Genomic DNA, 16,842 nt, shown 5'->3' on the forward strand with positions numbered 1-16,842 from the left:
CAGGGTTGGGACTGTTGTCTCTGGAAGTGTTGACAGAGTCATCCTGAGAGGGAAGGGGGTGGAGAGGAGATGCAGAGCAGTGAGTTTGTGAAAACTGAGTGTGAAAGCAGAATCTGGGGGGTTTTGCTGTTGTGTCTGCTGGGCTGAGCAGAGCAGTGCCCTGAGCAGAGTGGCACAGCAGCCAAACGTTTTGTGGCAGGTGTGTAAACCTAAAAAAGAGTCTAGAAAGCCACTTTGATGCAGTTCTGAGGTGTTCTCTGGGTGTGTGCCCCTGCTGTGGCTCAAACACAACTTGTGTGCACACATTCAACCGTGGTGGAAGGAGGCTGAGTGACTCAGCAGGTTGGTTTATTCCTGCAAAAAGTTAAGAAGATGTTTTAACAAGCTTGGATAGGACTTCCCAGTCTGCAGTTCTGTGGATCTGAACTGTGGTTTTTATTCCCAAGTCTTCCTGTAACAGTCAGGGAAGGAGATATTTAGAAGGGGAAGTTTTATTGATTTGGTTCAGCCTGGTTTGGAAGAATCCCCCTAAATTGGTAAAGGCTGGAAAGAAACCCTTGAGCTTGTGTTGATGTCACTACTAAAGCAGGGGGTGAAAAACCCCCTCCTGTGTTATGTTGTCCCATCAGAAGCACTGACATTGGTACCACTTGGATATCTTTGGGTTTAAGTTTTTTTTTTAATGCTGTCTCCTCATTTTCTGAGGAGGGCTGAAGACTTGTCTTGCCAAAAATCCCCTGGTTTTCAGGGAATGGTACCGAGTTGCACAACTTGCTTGTGAACAGTGTTTCAAAGTTTTGTGGGGCTTTGGAACTAAACAAAGAACTTTTTGTAACATCAGAGCCTGAGGTGGAGAGCTCAGCCTTGCTTCTGAGGCTGTTGGTTTATCTTGGAGAATATTCCCTGATAATCCAGGGGGCTGCTGGCACAGGATCCAGTGGATGGCTGTATTTTGCCTCTGGTTTCCTAAATTTCTTCTGGTCTCAGTGAGCTACCTTGCTCCCTCAGGTTTTTCTTGCTTTATTTTTAAATATGGGGCATTTCTGCAGCCACTGAGCTGATGGTTTCCTGGAAAGATACAACTGCCCAGCTTGTCATTCTGGCAACTACAATGAATTTCTGTCTACAGCTGAAAATCCTGAATATGGTGGTAAATAGAAGCTTAATAGAACTTCCATAGGTTTCTCTGTGCTTCCCCAAAAGCTGTCACTTCTGTATTGGTTTGGGATTTCTGCTTAATAACTGTTCCACCAGGTCTGTGCCTTTCTTACTCATGGCACAGTTTCCCTACAGAGTACAGGGTGCCTCCTGCTTTTGGCTACCAGGTCATCCTTCAGTTTGTTAATTGCAATTAGTTTTTTTTTAAAAGAAATTGCTTTAAAAATGATATTAAACATCAGGTTCCTGTTAATAAACCTTGTTCTATTAAAGCTGACCAGTTGAGAGAGAATTCTCTTTCATTTATCTGTGTTGCATTTTACCCCCAGTTGGAAAAAATTTTAGATTTTTTTTTTTTTTTTCACCAGGTTTGCCTTTTGATTCCATTTGTTAGATTTTTGTAAGTGGTACTGCTGTTTTTCCTGGATATGGTTTAATAAATAAATATATACACAGGAAATGAATGTTCTAGGTTGTCAGATTGTCCCCTCCTCTGAAAAACAAACAAGAAAACAACAAAACCAGAGATCCAAACAAACCAATAACTGAAATTTTATGTGTAATATAATTGTGAAATAGTATTGCTTCTAGCCTGTAAAGGAAGGGGAGGTGTAAATACATTTTCCCTGTGCACAGAGACTTGCACTGTAGTTTTGTATTCATTTATCAGAGTCACTGCAGCATAACTGGGTTTGTGTGGTCTGTGAGCTGTCCAGGAATTCTACCTGCTCTGTTTCCTTTTCTCAGTTGTCTTCGTGAGTCCTTTTGGGTTTCCATTCTGCAGTAAAGTTGCAAAAAAGAAGTGAGCTTTGAGCTGCTTTCATCATCAGTGTGTAAGCTGGCAAAATCTCTGTAGAGACTGTGGAGTTAAGTTGGCCAGAGGCATGCAGAAGTGTTACACAGTTGAAACTTTATTAAAAACTTTATCAATAAATTCATTAAAGACTTTTTTTTAGCCTTCTTCACGTGGCTTGTGCATCGTGTTGTGGTTGGAACACTTGGGAGGTAAGTTCTTATTTCCATAATTGAAGGTTAAGGCACTAGAACACTAGGAAAAAAAAAAAAGCACTTAATAACATGGTGCTGGGGTGTAGTTTTACATGAACTCAGAATATAATCTCTCCAAGGAAACCTGCCCAGGTTTTAAAATTTTCATGTAATGGAGTTGTGCAAGCTGTGTTTTGGGGTGAGCACAGCCAGCACTGGTGTGTTTTGGGGTGAGCACAGCCAGCACTGGTGTGTTTTGGGGTGAGCACAGCCAGCACTGGTGTGTTTGGGGTGAGCACAGCCAGCACTGGTGTGTTTTGGGGTGAGCACAGCCAGCACTGGTGTGTTTGGGGTGAGCACAGCCAGCACTGGTGTGTTTGGGGTGAGCACGTCCAGCACTGGTGTGTTTTGGGGTGAGCACGTCCAGCACTGGTGTGTTCTGGGGTGAGCACAGCCAGCACTGGTGTGTTTTGGGGTGAGCACAGCCAGCACTGGTGTGTTTTGGGGTGAGCACGTCCAGCACTGGTGTGTTCTGGGGTGAGCACAGCCAGCACTGGTGTGTTTTGGGGTGAGCACAGCCAGCACTGGTGTGTTTGGGGTGAGCACAGCCAGCACTGGTGTGTTCTGGGGTGAGCACAGCCAGCACTGGTGTGTTTTGGGGTGAGCACAGCCAGCACTGGTGTGGTTCTGAGAGGTCAGACTGGTTAAAAACCCCAGTTCACTCACCTGGCTGTGGACACCAGAGGTGAGGAGGTTATTGGGTCCATTTCTGTGCTTCAGGAATTGCCTTAATTAAACATGGCAAGGGCTTGTTAAATGCCTCCTGACCTGCAGCTCCCTTTCTGTCTCCAGTGCTCAATTCAAGCAGGTTTTTAAGAGCTGATGTTGAGGGTTTCTATTTCCAGGGGATTGAGAAGAATATTTTGGCTTCAGCTGTAGTAGGAAACTGTTCATAATGCCAAATACAGCTGCAGCTAATTAACTGTATCTGTTAACCTCTGTTCTGCAGGATAATTACCTATGGTCTGTGTTTCTTCCTGTCCTTTCACCAGCTATAACATGAGTGGTTCAGTGTTCCAGTTTTCCTTCATGTGAAAAAGAAAAAAAAAATAATCTCTGCTTTGGAAGCTATGGATGGGTCATTCAAATGGTATCAAGTAATTAAATTAATCAGATAATCTCACTTGATAGCAAAATGTGTGCAACATCACAGTTCTCTGGGAAGAAGTGTAGAAGTAGAAACTGGAAGTTTCTACTGGAGGAGAAGTGTTAAAAATGAAACGAAGTAGAGGAGAAACCCACCCAAATTTTACAGTGTAAAAAAGTTTGTCCAGCAGAGGCTGGAAATGCTGAAGCAGAGGGACACAAGCATTAACTTTCTGCAGGACATAGGGTCTGTGTTTCTTCCTGTCCTTTCACCAGCTATAACATGAGTGGTTCAGTGTTCCAGTTTTCCTTCATGTGAAAAAGAAAAAAAAAAATAATCTCTGCTTTGGAAGCTATGGATGTGTCATTCAAATGGTATCAAGTAAATTCAATTTATCAGATAATCTCACTTGATAGCAAAATGTGTGCAACATCACAGTTCTCTGTGATGAAACTCTTCCAGTTTCTCACAGAAACTGGAAGTTTCTACTGGAGCAGAAGTGTTAAAAATGAAACGAAGTAGAGGAGAACCCCCCCAAAAAACCCACCCAAATTTTACAGTGTAAAAAAAAATTGTCCAGCAGAGGCTGGAAATGCTGAAGCAGAGGGACACAAGCATTAACTTTCTGCAGGACATAGGGTCTGTGTTTCTTCCTGTCCTTTCACCAGCTATAACATGAGTGGTTCAGTGTTCAAGTTTTCCTTCATGTGAAAAAGAAAAAAAAAAAAAAAAAAAAAATCTCTGGAAGCTATGGATGTGTCATTCAAATGGTATCGAGTAAATTAAATTTATCAGATAATGCTCACTTGATAGCAAAATGTGTGCAACATCACAGTTCTCTGGGAAGAAGTGTAGAAGTAGAAACTGGAAGTTTCTACTGGAGCAGAAGTGTTAAAAATGAAACGAAGTAGAGGCAAAACCCACCCAAATTTTACAGTGTAAAAAAGTTTGTCCAGCAGAGGCTGGAAATGCTGAAGCAGAGGGACACAAGCATTAACTTTCTGCAGGACATAGGGTCTGTGTTTCTTCCTGTCCTTTCACCAGCTATAACATGAGTGGTTCAGTGTTCCAGTTTTCCTTCATGTGAAAAAGGAAAAAAAAAAAAAAAAAAATATCTCTGCTTTGGAAGCTGTGGATGGGTCATTCAAATGGTATCAAGTAAATTAAATTTATCAGATAATCTCACTTGATAGCAAAATGTGTGCAACATGACAGTTCTCTGGGAAGAAGTGTAGAAGTAGAAACTGGAAGTTTCTACTGGAGCAAAAGTGTTAAAAATGAAACGAAGTAGAGGAGAAACCCACCCAAAAACCCACCCAAATTTTACAGTGTAAAAAAGTTTGTCCAGACTGGAAATGCTGAAGCAGAGGGACACAAGCATTAAATTTCATTCCTGTTGCTTTGGAATTAATTCCTGGTTCAGAGCTGCACACTCCTGTTTCTAACAAGTTTTCAAGTTGATGGAAAATAAGAAAAATAAATGCAAAGGGGAAGGGAGCTGGGATTGCTCCTGCTTCCCACCAGCTCCCAAAAACCATCTTGGGTCATGAAAGGGAGCTCAGCAAAGAACAAGAGCTCTGTTTCAAGTGAAAATCTGCTTTAAGCAAACAGAGAGCTTGCAGGATTTGCCTTTTTTGCACTCCAGTTACTCCTGGGCAAGGCCACTGGTAAATCTCCTGCCTTGGCTAAAGATCCAAAAAATAGGAGGCAAATGCCCAGCAGTCCTTCCAGAAGCTTCCATCCCCTCTCCATCTGGGTGCTGGAATTTGATCCCTAAGGCAGGAGCCGTGGTTAATACCTGGCAGGGATTTATTTTGCAGAGGGTTGGTTTAGAGCTCAGGATTTATGGACCAGGATGGAAAGGGAGGCAGAAAGCAAAATCTTTTTATTTGTGAAGTGTCTGGATGTGCCAGGGAAGATGCTGATGGCTTTTTCCTCACCACTGAAGCAGGGCTCCAAAGAGAACAATTTTGTTTATTTTCCTGGAAATATTTCTTACAGAGCTGCTCCTAAGGAGCAGTGTTACTGTGCTGAAAGAATTCCTTGCGTTCTGGAAATAAATGGGGAGGCTGGAAGAAACCATGACTTAATTCTTGGAGATTTTTGGCTGACAACCTGCGTGGTCCTTCCTGATGCACACCAAGGATGCACTTCCCGTGGATTTAAGGTCTCCAAGAGGAGTCCGAAGCTCTCCCTCACCTCCCACCTCCTCTCGGTTGTTTTGTAAAATGCCCCAGCAGGTAAATTTATCCTTTTCCAACCCCTTGTTGTAAGGAGGGGTTGGGTGGCCACTAGAGGACACTCTGGTGTAAACCATGAGTTGTGGCTCAGCCACCTCGCTGAGATCCCCAAGTGATGGGAGGACAAGCAGAGGGCAGATCGCCTGCGGGCTGGATGCAGAAAACCTGCAGCGGGATGAGCTGAGATTAAAAAAAAAAAATTAAAAAAATTCATCCTTGGCCATCTGGGACATGAAAATTCCTCAGTGAAACCCCAAAACCCAAAGGCTCAAGTGACAAAGAATCTGTGGGGAGAAGAGACCCAGGGAGGCATAAATTATTGTTAAATACTGGTTGAGTTTTTGTTGTTTGGTTGGTTTTTTTTTACCCCCATCTTAATTATATCACAGTTTACAGTGTAAGGAATAGTTCAGGTTGATAGGAAACTTTTATTTGATTTTTCCAGGGAATCTGGAATGGTGCCTTGCTTGGGATGCCTCAGGCACCTTTCTGTCCTGGTGAGCATTAATGCCACAAATTCATGCTAAACAAACACTTTTAGGATTTTCTGTCGTAAAAAATGCAAAGCTAAAGGCGAGCTGGTTTTCCTCAGTGGTTTTTGGAGGCATTAAAAGGGGATTAATTCAACTGGAAAGCCTTTTGCATCTCAGTTGTTATCATCCCATGGGAGAAACGAGCTGAGCTCTGCAGTTCCTGCAGGAGTTTTTACTCAGTTTCATCAGTTCCTTCCAATTAATTAATTAATTGTTGATTGCCTTTAATTTCTCCAAAATCCTGACTTTTCTCCAAATGGCATCCTTGTCAAAAGAGCAAAAGTTCTTGGAAATTGAAGAGCTTTTACTCCACATAAGAAACTGTACAGCAGGTTTGGACTTTTTTTTTTGTTTTGTTTTGTTTTGTTTTTTTTTTTTTTTTTTTTTTTTGGCTTTTTTTCTCTTTATTTCCAGTTTTTTTCCTCTGCAAGTGATTCAAAGAGGGAGATCACTCACCTGTAGCATCCCATGCTGCTCTCAGGGGTTGGAAAGGTGGTTTTGCAGGTTGTAATAAATCACATTATAGGGAACAGCCTCTTTTCCACCCGAAAATCTCAGTGCCTGGTACCTGACAGTGCTGGGTAAGATGCTGTCCTTCGTTTGCAGAGAGTGCTCCAAGGCAAAAAAAAAATTTTGTCATATCAAAACTTGATTCTGGGTGTCTCCTACCTCAGCCCTGGAAGCACTGGGGTGATTTTTTTTGGGTGATTCTGCACCTTTTCAGGCAAAACTCCTGGGAAGGCGAGGAGTTAACTTGCTCCAAGTAAGAAAGCAAACAAAACCACATCAAAATGAAGAGTTTCTATTTCAGCACCACAATTAAAGAGGGGTGGGGACAATCTGATCCTCAGTGATGCACAGAAGGGCAGAGAGGGTGGGTGGTTGGGCTGTCAAACTGCTTTAATTTAATTGCAAACACATGCTGATGAGTCCCCTCCTCCTGGACCTCAGGGCTGGGAAACTTTTTTTTTTTTTTTTTTTTCCAGCTCCCTGCAGTTCAGAATCGAGGCAAATCCACTCCAGCAAACACCATGCTGGTTAAATCTTTAGCTTTTGGAGGTTTTTTGTGTTTTCTCCTCTTGCCCAGTTCCTCCTGCTCCTGCCCCAGTCGCTGCCTGTGCTTCAGGACTACAGTAAGATGCATGCATCTGATGTTGGAATCCATCCCTGAAATCCCACCCCAGACAAACATCCTGTGAGTAACCCTTTCATTTTGCTACCTTCCTTACCTGCTAACTCTTTAGAAAGAGGAAAGAAAAAAGCCAAGGCCAAAGGCAAGCTTTTTGTCCTCCTTTCCCTGCAGTATTTTTCTGCACACTTTTAAAGCCTGAACCAGAAACTGCTGCTTTTTGGCATCAGTGAATTGGTAACAGAGCAATCAAGGGAACTGAAAAATTTTCAGAGGAATAAAGCCAGGGCAGTCACTGGAAAACAGTTTTGGAGACTCAAAGGTCACAAATGTTAAACTAAGGATACAGGAGGACACAGAGTTTATTTTTTTGTCTGTGGGTGTCGGGGAGAGAGGAAGAGCAGCAGCTCAGGCTTTTGGCTCTACTAAACCAAACATTTTTTTTTTTAATACATAAAGTTTAGAAAAGAAATGGTGCTGTAAGTCCTGGTTTTCCAGCTTCTCTCTGAACTCTACAAACCAAATTTAAGCCGTGTTTGGAAAGAAACAAGTGTGGTAACTCCCAGATTCCTTGAGGAATGAAATACCTGTTGGGGAGGCAGCTGCTGGCTGAGTCCCTTGGAGCAGAAAAGGAGGCTTGGAGACTCCTGAGATCCAAACAGCACTTCCCTGTCATCCCAAACTAATCCTAAACCTCAGCTGGCTTTAAGATACAGCCACCAAACACCCTCTTTGTGCTGCTCTTAGCTGATCCCTCAGCTTGGAAGACCTTGGGGATTTTTGTAAATGATCAGCAAGATTTTTCCCAAGTTTATCTTGGTGCTCGTCCTCCTCAGGCTGCTGCCAAGTGTACAGCTTCTTCAACACGACTTTGAGAAGCCTTCCCCTCCTCCTGTACCCACCTAAACTCAGTCTCAGACAGAGCATCTGTCCCAGGATTTCTCCTGGAAGCCTCTCTCTAATATTGCTGATTCTCTTGCCCTGCTGGCAGCCAGATGTGGGCAGATCCTGACCTTTTAATTGCTTTGGATTTGCCATTAGTGGCACACAGGAAAATATCTGCACTTTTTCCAGCTGCCAAAGCTGTTTTGGTGGCAAAACTGAGTCAGAACCTGGGCTCTGTCTCTCTCCCAGCTGGGGATGGAGTGGTGAATCTCCCCTGGTCAGTACTGGACAGATAGTTAAAAAAAACCTCTCTGGGTAGTTGTTACCTGCTCTGATAGCAGCTTGCAGAGTCTGACCCTCCAAAAACATCACCAAACTTTCCCCCCCCCCTCATTCTCTTGCATCTCAGAACACTGAAATATTTGGAACACCCAAACCCTCTCTGATTTTAGCAAAATAACTTGTTTCTCTTTGCTTGCATGCAGCTTTTCTTGGGGGAAAAGTTTGTTTTCTTGCTGAACTGAGATTTCTGAGCTCAGGAAAGCTTAATTTTTTTTCTCTGTGTGAAATGAGGCAATATTCACTGTCCCTCTGGATAGCCTGAGGGTGTTTCTTTGAGTGCAGAGGGAGGGAAATTCACCGTGCTCACCAACTTTTTTTTTTTTTTTACTGCTGGAATGGTGAATTTCTAAACATCCTCTGGCAGCAGCACACTTCATTCCCTGTGCTGCAGGGGGCAAAACTGAAAACTGAAAAAAAAACCTTGTCCCTGCAGCTTTAGTGAAAAAATCTAGGTAGTATTTTGCTGTAATTTAAGTGGCATTTTGATGTCCGTAAAACTCACTCCAGAAAGGTGAGCAGATTTTCCAGGACACTGTTACAATCACTTTAATTCCTCTAATTCTGCTCTGATGTGTTTGTAGGTACTCTGCTTGTAAATGGTCTATGTTTTGCCTGCTTTAACCATTTGGGAAGCTGCTTTATTTAGTCTGACCCCACAGCCTTCAGTGGGAAAGTGAGTTTGTAAGCATTAACTAATGGTGTAAGTGTGAGCTATAAAAGGAGTAATAATCCTAAATGAGATTATAGCCTTTTTAGACACCTATTTTTTTTTTTTAGGTTTATCTGGTTTAGTCTCTTTTAATAATGTCTGAGTAATTGTAAGCAAAACCCATACTGATGAGCAAAGATCCCCAGAGATCCAAAGATTTGGGAGCCTGCTTGGCAAAGTTTTGTGTCCCTTTGTATGATGTGTAGTAAGTCCAAACCCTGACTTTTTAGGTCTCTGGGTGATCCAAAGTATGTAAATGCTTTTGCCAGGCAGCATCCCCCTGTATCTGTTATAAACAGCATCTGAGCAATTAAAAAAAAATTTTTTTTTTAATTGTGAAAGATCAAAGAATGTTTCTTAACCAAGCCCCTGACTACTCCAGCTTTTTGGCATGTTCATCTCCCTCCTGGGAAGGCTGTAGGGTCAGTCAGACATGGAGAAGTACAGCAAGAATTGCCTTGATCATGGGAGTGATTCTGGGTAGAAAACGTGGGATTGGGATATTTTCCACATTTGCCCTTTGGTAGGAAGGGGACTGAGCCTGGGACTGGAGATTTAAACCCTGAGCCCAAACTCCAGCTCGGTTCCCTCATGGCAGAGCTGCAATTTCCAGCTGGATTTTGCTTTGAAGTTGGGAGTTTGGGACTTTCTGACCCCCAGGACTCCGTGCCACCCTCTCTCTAACAATCCTTCAGGACTGGGAAGTTCTTCTTGCTGGCACACGTTGTGCTCCAAGCGCCCCCCTTGGCAGATGGTCCCCTCGGGGCTGGATCCAGCTGGCAGCCCTTGGAACAGCCCAAAACCTTCTGGGATTGAGGCTGGGATTGGCATGGAACCAGTTCCAGAATTGATGAGCTGTTCCTGGCTCCTTGTTGCTCACCATTTCCCTCCCCTCCTTCCCAACCCCAGCTGGGTGCAGCTGAGGATCTGGCCCCATGTCTGCTTTTAGCAGTGAATTATTTCTCTTTGGTGAGGAAGCCTGAGCTGTTCTATCCCGAGCAGAGGATGGGATGGCAGGGATGGCTACACGTGTGCAGATAACCAGGCTTTGAAAATCTGTGGGGGATAACTGCAAATGTATTTTGGCTGCTGTCTGTTCAACTGGAACCTGATTATCCAGATGTGATCTGCTGCTCACCACTGGGATTCCAGCAGCCCAAAGAAAGGAACAGCTGTGAAACACACACTCAGAAAAAATTTCAAGAGGTCTTTAACCTTCTAAGTCATTTGTTCTGCAGCCTGGCACTCAAAAGAATAAACTCTGGAACGTGTGGGCATGGGTAGAAGAGATGTGTGGAGAGAAGTTCCACTCTGGTTGGCAGCTGATGGGTTGCAATCCAATTATCCCTGGGTTGTTCTCATAATGAATGGGAATTTCTGGAGAAACGTAGCTGAGGGCACAAGCTGAGCACACTGCTGGCACCAGCTGAGGGTGACCCAGTTCTTCCCAGACCTGGATGCTAATTGGGAATGGGCAGCTTGGCAAATTGTGTTTCCCTCCTTTCTGCTGCTTGTTTGGTGGCTGCTTGGTTCCTGTCTCCCTCCTGCAGGTCCTTCCCCTGCTGCAGGGCAGGGGTTGCTCTCTCAGCTGTCTCAAGGAGCAGGGTTTTGAGCAGGAGCTTCACCCATCTGTTGGGAAAAGGTTTGCTGAGTAAATGAGTTCTTAGAAATGCTTTGTGGTCTCTGTGCTTTAGGCTGGAGGATGGGTTCTCATTCCCTCTGCATGGGATGGTCTGATATGCAGCCCTTAAATGGGTTCTGGATGTTCCCAGTGTCATCTCTTTCTGATTTCTTTTGCTGCAGGATTTTATCCTCATTAAACCTGTGAGAGGTGAGCAAAGTCTTCTGTGTGTCCTGTTTATAGAAGTCCTTTCACTGGAAGGAAAATGGGGACAGAGGGTATTTAAAACGTATTTTCCTTCCTAAAAACATTCCAGTGTCTTTTGATGAAATCATCCCAACTCTTGGGGTTACAGCTACCTCAAGGGGTTAGAAATCTTCCCTTCACAGAACCTCACAGTCCTTCAGCATCTGCTTCCCACTTGACCATCTGCACTTTCATTGCCTTCACCACATCCCCAAAGGTATTCCAGGATTTTTTTCCTGTGCTCTCCAAGGACCAGTCAGTATTTTCTGGCAAAAGAATTTGTGTGCATTCTGCATAAAGGTTGAAGTGATCATGCCCTTCAAAAGGAGAAAAGCTGACACCTGTGCTACACAAGCCTTGGTGTACAGAATAGCCCAGAAGTTCATTGCAGCTGGGAAAATGAAAAGGGAAATCTTTACACTCAGAAATTTTCTTTTGCTTTCCAGATCAGAGTCAGGACACCCTTCAGGAGAAGGGCAAGTTGTTTCCACTTGATGTGGGCAGTGTCTTCAATAGATGGTGCCAAAATGTGCTGGGTTGAGAGTCCTTCTCCTCCCTGATATGGATGCTCAGGAACAGAATGAGCTGGTTTGATTAGGACCAGCTCCTCCTTCCTAATCCATAATAGCTCAGATTATCTAAAACTGCTGAGGTTACCAGTTTGCTGGGCAATCTCCCTACTTCACTCTGTGTTCAGGGCTAAAACTTTGCTTAGGAGGGATTCCTTGCTCCTGCCTTGATTGCCAGGAGCTGAAGTGCCGCTCTGTGGCAGCTGAGCTGATGCCACCAGCATCCCCCTCCTGCCCCATCACTGCCTGCAGGGCCAGAAGCTTGGCTGCCCAGAAAAGGTGCCACCAAAACAGTCTTGCCCCAGCTGATAACCCTTGTAAAAACTCCTTTTTCTGGGAGTTGAAAATCTCAGTTCAGGGAATGCCTGGGGTAATTCCTTAATTAAAATCTGCTGTGCTCATCCCTAACACTAAAATGTAAGCAGTGCAAGAAGAACAACAGCCTGTTCTGCAGCATCTCATCCCTGATCTTATAATCTGGTTAACCACTATTTCCATGCTGAACATATTTTCCTTCCTCTTCACTCCTCAGGCTGTCACATCTTGATGCCTTAAGCTGGCAAACCCCAAAAATAGCCAGGACTTGGGGGGAAAAAAAAAAACCCAGCCCTGAGGCTCCCTGTGGTCTCCTCATCTGTGCAGCAGAGATGAGAAGGCTGAGCTGGCCATGTAGGGCTCTGGAGATGCAAACTGCCTTTTATTAAAGCCATTTGGGGACTGGTGTGTGAGGGGGACATTCCTGACTTGGGGAGTTGATGACAGTGAGGCTGGAAGGCTTCATTTCCATCTCAGCAAGCCTGGTTTTCCCTTCCTGCCAGGGCTGCAGAGGGACCTGGGCAGACTGGAGAGTTGGGCTGATCCCAAGGGGATGAGGTTCAACATTCCAAGTGCCAGGTCCTGCACTTTGGCCACAACAACCCCATGGGGAGCTCCAGGCTGGGCACAGAGTGGCAGAAAGGGAGCTGGGAGTCTGGATTGCCAGGAAGCTGAAGAGGAGCCAGCAGTGTGCCCAGGTGGCCAAGAAGGCCAATGGCATCCTGGGCTGGCTCAGGAACAGCGTGGCCAGCAGGTCCAGGGAAGGGATTCTGCCCCTGTGCTCAGCCCTGGGGAGGCCACAGCTTGAGTCCTGTGTCCAGTTCTGGGCCCCTCAGCTCAGGAAGGAGATTGAGGTGCTGGAGCAGGTCCAGAGAAGAGCAAGGAGGCTGGGAAGGGATCCAGCACAAGTCCTGTGAGGAAGGGCTGAGGGAGCTGGGGGTGTTGAGGCTGGAGAAGAGGAGGCTCAGGGGAGACCTCATCACTCTCTCCAACTCCCTGAAAGGAGGTTGGAGCCAGGGGGGGGTTGGGCTCTTTTCCCAGGCAACTCTCAGCAAGACAAGAGGGCACAAGAGGTCTCAAGTTGTGCCAGGGGAGGTTTAGGTTGGACATTAGAAAGAATTTCTTTCTGGAGAGGGTGCTCAGCCATTGGAATGGGCTGCCCAGGGAAGGGGTGGATTCTCCATCCCTGGAGATATTTCAAAAGAGCCTGGATGTGGCACTCAGTGCCATGGGCTGGGAACCACGGGGGGAGTGGATCAAGGGTTGGACTTGATGAGCTCTGAGGTCCCTTCCAACCCAGCCAATTCTAGGATTCTAGGATTCTTTGGAAGGATGGGGGGGAACCTGCAGAGCTGACTCCCATCTTCTGCAGATCAGAGAAACCATCAGCCTTCTGCTGAATATTCTGACTCTTCTCATCTAGGGGGAAATCTGACTTAAAAAATATGTTGAGGGTTTTTTTCCACACCCTCCCTTCCCCAGGAAACAATAGAAGGGATTTTAATGTCTTTTCTTTCTTTATAAAAGCACCTTTACCCTCTGTGTCCTTGCTGCTGCTGCTGCTGGAGTGGCTGCTGCTCACCCACCCAGCTCTGGGTGAAATGATCCATCAAGGCTTTGGAGCACAAAAGATGCTTCAGTGAAACAAACCCAATAATTTCCCTGGAAGTGCAGTAAAACACCTCTTGTAGCTCATTAGCTGCTCAGTTATCACCGTTCTGTAAGAGCCTAAATTAAACAGGGGTGGAAGTTGCTTGCAAAAGCCATTGATTTTTTTAAATGCTAATCACCATTAATTATTTAACACAATGCTTTCAGGAATGATTGTGCTGAGAGCAGCTTCAGAGGACCAGAAATATTCAGGTGTCAGCCTGTGAACACCTCTTTCCCCATCCTTTTGCAACTCCTTGCTAAGGTTCTGCACTGGGATCAGAGACTGCAAATTATTGCCATAGCAGAGCCCAGAATATCCATGTATTCCAGCCCAGTTTTTTGTCAGAGCTGTTGTGCTTTGGCAGGAGGATTTGGGGAGATTTTCTGGAGGCTGGAGTTGTCTAGAAGGATCAGGACAGCTGCTGCCCTGGCATCCAGGCACCCTGTGTGAAGGTACAAAAGGATCTGGCATCCTTTAGCAGCAGCTCTATGCCCTTTGTTCTTTGTGGAAATGTTTTTTTGGAATTCCAGACTGCTGGATTTGTAAATGTGGGGGCAATTTATATCACAAGGGACCTTTCTTTTTTTTTTTTTTTTTTTTTTTAATCCCTGTTTTGCAAATTCCAAGGTGGAGAGCAAGGAGGAGGTGGGAGTGAGGGAGCCCAGCTGCTGGGGAGGAGCTGTGTGGTGGGTCCCTGCAAAAAGCACATTTGTTAGGGGAAAAAAAGAAAAAAAATGTAAAGTTTCCAGAGTCAGTGCCCTGGGAATAGAGGGAAAGCAACATTTCTGTAGGGAATGTTCTCAAATGCACAACAGGAGTTTCCCTGTGCTGCCAGGGGCATTTCTTCCCAGCTCAGCTTCAGGGCTGGAGGAAAGAACTAAGGATGAGCCAAAGTTGGTGATTTTTTTTTTTAATGCATTATTCAGGAGGAAAATATGGGTTCCTCTCTGCCTCCAAAGGGTTTTTTGCTGTCGAGGGGCACCCACACTTGTGTCTTTTTACTCCTTTCTTGGGTACAGGGAGCAAAATCCTTCTGCAGGATCCTTCCTACCTCAGCCCTATCAGCACTGATTTTTTTTCTCCCCTTCAGCCCACCTGGGTGTTTTGTTAGAATTGCCATTTCAGGTATTTAAAAAAAAAAACCCCAAAACCAACCCGGCCATTTCAGGCATTAAAAAAAAAAAACCCAAACCAACCCAGCCATTTCAGGCATTTAAAAAAAACCAAAAAAACCCCAAAACCAACCCAGACCCTCAATTTTAGTCACTGATTATTTGCCCCTCTTTTAAAATCTGCAGTGATGTTGTGGCAGAGTTTTTGTGTTTGGGGCCAAATAACCCATTCCAGTTTTTTTTCCTTGCCACTCTTCCCAGGCTCCAGACCATTCCCATTGCTTTCCTCATGGATTAACTGGAGGGAATCCAATAATTTCTTGAAATTCAGTGCTCAGAGGAGGCATTCCCTGGTTCAGACCTTTGGGGCTTTCCATAGGAGTGCAAGGCAGCTGGGTTCATTTGCAGATCTTACCTGGAACAGAAAACAGCAGAAAAATCAGGATATTTGAGTGGTTTTAAGCAAGTGACTGACAGTGAAACCAACCCTGAGGGCAGGGGAGTTTGTGGGTTTTTTTTTCTGGCGTTTCAGAGGTCTTTTCAGTCACCTGTGGCTCTGGATATTTGTTTTTGTTTTTTTGTTTTTTTAGGTTTTTTTGTTTGTTTGTTTGTTTTGGGTTTTTTTTGTCTTTTTGGGTTTTTGGGTTTTTTTTTTGTTTTCTGGTTTTTTGGGGTTTTTGTTTCTTTGGTTTTTTTGGGTTTTTTTTTGTTTTTTTTGTTTTTTGGTTTTTTTGGTTTTTTGTTTTTTGGGTTTTTTTGTTGGCGTTTTGGTTTTTGGGTTTTTGGTTTTTTTTGTTTTGGGTTTTTTTTGGTTTTTTTTGTGGATTCTTTGTTTTTTGTCTTTTTTGTTTTTTTGAGGGGGTTTTGTTTGTTTTTTTGTTTCATTTTTTCGGGTTTTTTTGTTTTGTTTTGTTTTATTTTTTTTCCCCAGTGTAGAAGTTGTGCCCTTCTGTGTGAATGCTGGGGTGTGAAGGATTGCACTTTTCTTTCCCTGATTATTCTTTTTTTCCCCCTCCACCTGCACTCTGTGACCCCAAATGGTATTTTACACTTCCCTTTCTGTCTCCCACTCTTTTCCATGAGCATCACCAGCCCCGACCCTGCCCCCTGAGCATTTCTTTGTTATATTTATTTGTTATATTTTCTATTACTTGGAGCCAGCTGCCTGGACTAATTCCTCAGCTCTTTACAGCCCCCCCAGGGCAGCAGAGTTGGTGTCAGACATTACAGTCTATAAATCAAGTTTCCTTTTTTTTTTTTTTCCCCCATTTTCTCATCCTTCCTCGTTCCCCTTTGATGAAGCCACAGAGAACAGGCAGCACCTTTGCCAGCATTTAATTGTCTTTGGCTTTTAGGGTGTCAACCCTCAAAAATTCCATCCAGGAGCCTTCAGATTCCCATGGTCAGGGAAGAGGGAGGTGTAAAAACTTCCAACACAGGCAGCAAGAAACTCAGATTTGAACCAGTGCAAGCAGAGCCAAAAAACACCAGAAAATCCCAAAATTTGCTTTTCAAAACTGCAAATCTGAAGGGTGATCCATGGGGTCTGCACTTTGCAGGGGACAAATGATGCTTCTAAGCTTTTTTTAAAGTCTTTTATTAAACATTGAAAAATTTCTTGCTGCCCTCTAGTTCTTCTCTGTGTGATACTAAGGAAGAGGAGAGATTCCTCCCTATTTTTTTGCTCTGTCCTTTTTTTTTTGGAGTTCAAAAGTTACAGAAAGGGAAACCCCCAGCAGAAAATGCAATTTGCACTGGGATGTGTTCTCTTGCATTCAGTGGTACCAAAGGCAGAGATTTAATATTTCAGTGCCACTCAGGTAAAAATGTTTTGTGTTTTTTGCCTAAAAAGTGAGAAAATTTAGTGGGAAGTCTTCATTGTAAAACAATTTGTTTTGCACACTCTTAACCTACAGAAACATTGCATTTTAAGATGAAATCAGCTTGTCTTACTCTGCATCCTTTTCTCAAGCACTTGCTCAAGGATGTTTCAGCCCCTTTAGGCACCCACTCAGCTGGAGCTTCAGCCACCTGCAATGGATGCATCTCTTTCCAAGCTTAATTTTTTCCAAAGTCAAATTTTTCTGATACTTGCCCTTAAAATAAGTGTTGAACTTGCAGCTCGTTGTGGAATTCTTGGTTTAAACCCTGTCCAAGATGCTCCATGACTTCCCACCAGAGCAACAGTGCAAAAT

General features: G+C 44.2%; 2 protein-coding genes across 3 annotated transcripts in view; both read left to right on the forward strand.

Annotated features, from left to right (window-relative positions):
* Nucleotides 1-2,106, forward strand: part of PCMTD2 (protein-L-isoaspartate (D-aspartate) O-methyltransferase domain containing 2) — a 7,100-nt gene extending 4,994 nt beyond the window's left edge. Inside the window, exon 3 of the mRNA XM_071759602.1 lies at nucleotides 1-2,106. This exon is cut by the window's left edge and continues 1,218 nt beyond it. The gene's annotated coding sequence lies outside the window, so the exon portion shown is untranslated.
* Nucleotides 2,107-6,968: 4,862 nt separating this feature from the next.
* LOC139803330 (peroxidasin homolog) overlaps nucleotides 6,969-16,842 on the forward strand; it is a 40,879-nt gene continuing 31,005 nt past the window's right edge. The window contains exon 1 of one of the 2 annotated variants that reach the window (XM_071759380.1): nucleotides 6,969-7,260. In XM_071759380.1, the coding sequence (XP_071615481.1) occupies nucleotides 7,097-7,260 (164 nt within the window). In that variant the 5' untranslated portion in view covers nucleotides 6,969-7,096. The remainder of the gene's footprint in view (nucleotides 7,261-16,842) is intronic. The other variant, XM_071759381.1, reaches the window with a different exon arrangement.

The sequence above is a fragment of the Heliangelus exortis genome, chromosome 16, assembly GCF_036169615.1.
Source record: "Heliangelus exortis chromosome 16, bHelExo1.hap1, whole genome shotgun sequence".
Lineage (NCBI taxonomy): Eukaryota > Metazoa > Chordata > Aves > Apodiformes > Trochilidae > Heliangelus > Heliangelus exortis.